We start from the raw sequence: 3,405 nt of genomic DNA, 5'->3' as shown, positions 1-3,405 counted from the left end.
AGAGCTCCCCCTCCCTCTCTCCCTCCCTCCCGGCTCATCTCACCTCAGCTCGGCTCAAACCACCCCAGCTCCGCTCTCCAGGATCCACCTCACCCCCGGGCTCGTCCCCCCCTCCTGTCCCCGCACCCCCGGGGGTGCCCCGAGGGCCCCTCACCTGCGCAGGTGAGGGGATGAGCCGCAGGAGCCTCGTCTGTCCCACCGGGGCGAAAGCTGCAAGTTCTCCTTTTCCGAGGCCAGGGGAAAAGGTAAGCGGTGGGTGAAGCATCGAGGAGCGGTCCCGTCTGCCCCGTGCCAGCGGCTGATGGTGAAAGGTTTGTCACAGCGGGGTCTCAGCCCGATGGGAGCCCCGACTCATCCTGGATGGTCCCTGGCAGGGAGCAGTGCCCAGGGTGTGTGGCTGCTTCCCAGCCAACCTAACCTGGCTGGAAACCAAGACCCTCTGTACTGCTTTCCCCCTAAAAAAGCTCGCAGTGCCCAACCCCTGGCTTTTCACAGCAACCTTTGATTGCTCATGGCCCTCGGCTGGAATGAGGTAAAGTAGAAACACCTGTGCTCTGCAGCCCCTCACCTGCCGTGTTTCTGTCAGACCCCTGCCCCACAGCCCTCACCTGCCGTGTTTCTGTCCCACAGACACCAGCCCTGTCACACGGGTGATGCTGCCCGGTGAGGGCCGCGGTGCAGAGCATGTCCCCCGAGGAGCTCGCTGCCCTGCTCTGCGGGGAAGGGGACCAGCACCTCGCCCAGCAGGACCTTCCCACAGCCACTGCCTTCTACCTGGCTGCCTTCAGCTGCTGTGCCCCCGTGGCGGTGCAGAGAGTGAACTGCATGGACAGCGGGCTGCAGGAGCGGCTGATAGCCACTCTGGAGAGCTGGTGCAAAGGCAAGGGGCAGATTCCCAGCATCCAGAGCAGGAACCTGGCCGTCGTGTCCCTCAGTGTGGGAATAGCTGCCATCTTCCTGTCCACCCTGAGCCCCGACAACGTGGCATCCTCGGTGTACAGGCTGGAGGCCCTGCTGCGGCGGGGGTGCCCCGAGGAGGTGGTGAGGCAGTGCAATGCCCTGCTGCAGGCGGGCACAGGGTGTCCCCTGGAGCTGCTGCTGCTGAGGGCCTTGGCGGCGGTGCTGTCGGGGACACGGCTCAGGGAGGGGGTGGCAGGGTATGTCCAAGCCTTTGCGCTGCACGGGGCCGAGGCGGTGGCCCAGGTGTGCAACAGGCAAGGGGAGCACCTGCCACGGGTCATCCAGGCCTTCTCCAGTTACCTCTCAGCGTGTCAGGAGGAAAGCCCAGACTGCAGCTCCTCGGACCAGTGGCTGGGCAACTGCTACGGCTTCCTGTCGGCGGTGGCACCGGGGGATGTCTGGGTCTGCAGGCTGCAGGCAGCTCACCTCCTAAAAAAGGGCAGATTCCAAGAGTGTGTGGCCATTTGTACCAAGGCCCTCAAGGGTTTCTCAGCTGATCAGCTCAGAGATGAGGCAGCTTTGGGTCTGCTCTTGGAACGGGCTGCTGCCTATTTCTCCCTGGGTGGATGGATGGAGGAGATGATGCAGGATTTAGCAGAAGCCTTTGCTGCAAACCCTGCCCAGGCCAGGAAACTCTTTGAAGAGCTTTTCTCGCCACGTGACACTGAGAAGATTGAAGACCAGGCTAGAACTGTCCTGGAGGTGAAGTTTGCAGCATACAGGGAGGCTGTGCGGGCTCGCACCGAGCTCAGGGGCAATCGTGGGACTGAACTGCTCCCTCCTGTCATCCAGACCATCCAGCTCCTCCTGCAGCTCTGCCCGGGGTCCCAGAGGGAGCTCAGTGTCCGGCTGGCAGACTGCCAGCTCCTGCAGGGCCACCCCGGGGCTGCCCTGGCCATCTGTGACCAGCTCCTGGCAGCAGAGCACAAAACCTACCACAACACCCTGCTGGCACTGCGAGGGTTCTGCTCCCTCCACGCCCAGGACCATCAGCAAGCCCTGCAGGACTTTCAGAAGGTCATTGAGCACTATTCCCCACACCCCAACAGCTGCATTAAAGCCCTGTGTGGCCGTGGGCTCATCCGCATTTCTGGTGGCAGCTCCTACCTGACAGCCCTGGATTATATCACGGCCTGCCAGCTGAAGCTGGAAGAAACCATCTTCACAATCAAGTCCTATGTGCCATGGAACCAAAGGGGACTGCTGCTGAAAGTTCTCCAAGAGGAAGGACAGAGGATGCTCCAGAAGAAGAGGTACCGGGGGGAGGGGGGCAGTTCAGTTCATTTTCAGAAAAAGAAACAGCGCTGGGCAGATTCCTAACCTTGAAGGTGGCTTGTTTTGTTGGTTTTTTTCCCCTCCAGAGATGCCCCTGGGGTTTTCCAGCTGGCCTGTCTCTTGGTGGAGCTGGACACTGCTGATGAGGCCTCAAGGATCCTCTGTGCTGATGCCTTGTACCAGATGGGCCGTGGGGAAGAAGCCCACAGGCTGCTGTCGCTGGCCCTCTCCAGAAACCCCCACAGGGCTCCTGTCCTGGCCAGGCTGGCGCTGCTGCAGCTGAAGAAAGGGTTTGTGTATGATGGGAACCAGGTAAGGAGCACCTGGCAAAGCTTCCTCTTTGGCACAGAGTCATTCCCTGCTGAACAGCTGCATCTGCCTGGCTTGGTTCTGCTTGTCCCAGACCTCAGTGAAAGTACAGAGTCATCCTCATGCTCAGTGCTTTGTGTGCATTGCCCTTTTATAATGAAACTTGTTGCTGTTAGAAGCTCCAGGAACAGCAACAGGGAGAGCTGTTGACACAGTGGGATTTGGAGCCCACGTGAGGTTTAGGTGATTCAACCTCTAGCGAAACTTTTCAGATCTAAATACAGACCTGAGATGCATCAGAATCACAGGACTCAGCTAAACCCAGCCCCTTCCTCTCATGCTCTTTAATGGCTCTTTTCAGCAGAGCCTTTAACCATGCAGAGCATGGCTGAGCATCCTGCCCCTGGGGACAATACTGTGGGATGGGTAATTTTCCCCTGCAGAAAAGGAGGCAGAAGTGCCACCTCATGGATTATCCTAATGAAGCACTGGAGAGGAGGGCAGGGAAAGGCACAAAGCCTCCAGAATCAGTCTGCAGTGTTCTCCCTTTAATGCTTGTGCTTGAAACCCTGGAAGACAGTCCAGCATGTTTCATTCTCCTGCCAGGGATTGCGAAGCTGAATTCCCAGGTTCTGCCATCAGAGGGAACTATTGCATTTTTTAAAATGCCATGTAAATGCTAACCCTGAAGAGAAAGGTTTTACTGTCACCACTTCACTGCTCCCTGTGAAGAGTAAAAGTTTGGTGTAATTTGCTGCCTTTGAGAAGGCTATTAATGAGTGACATGGCTTTATTATATGCTGCCCTCGGGAGCTGGATTCCTGTCTGCAGCTTCTGCTGCAAGTTCTACATGGGAACATG

At 58.1% G+C, this 3,405-nt stretch overlaps 1 protein-coding gene across 1 annotated transcript in view; it reads left to right on the top strand.

The window, feature by feature from the left end:
• The first annotated feature begins 209 nt into the window (after window positions 1-209).
• TTC34 (tetratricopeptide repeat domain 34) overlaps window positions 210-3,405 on the top strand; it is an 8,456-nt gene continuing 5,260 nt past the window's right edge. The window contains exons 1-4 of the mRNA XM_027895239.1: window positions 210-245; window positions 631-2,213; window positions 2,322-2,547; window positions 2,721-2,776. Coding sequence (XP_027751040.1) covers window positions 685-2,213; window positions 2,322-2,547; window positions 2,721-2,776 — 1,811 coding nt within the window. The 5' untranslated portion in view covers window positions 210-245; window positions 631-684. The remainder of the gene's footprint in view (window positions 246-630; window positions 2,214-2,321; window positions 2,548-2,720; window positions 2,777-3,405) is intronic.

Source organism: Empidonax traillii, unplaced genomic scaffold, assembly GCF_003031625.1.
Source record: "Empidonax traillii isolate 1590-97213 ecotype Southwest subspecies unplaced genomic scaffold, ASM303162v1 scaffold454:size726355, whole genome shotgun sequence".
Lineage (NCBI taxonomy): Eukaryota > Metazoa > Chordata > Aves > Passeriformes > Tyrannidae > Empidonax > Empidonax traillii.
The sequence above is the reverse complement of the archived record's forward strand: the minus strand, read 5'-3'. Positions and strand labels throughout refer to the sequence as shown.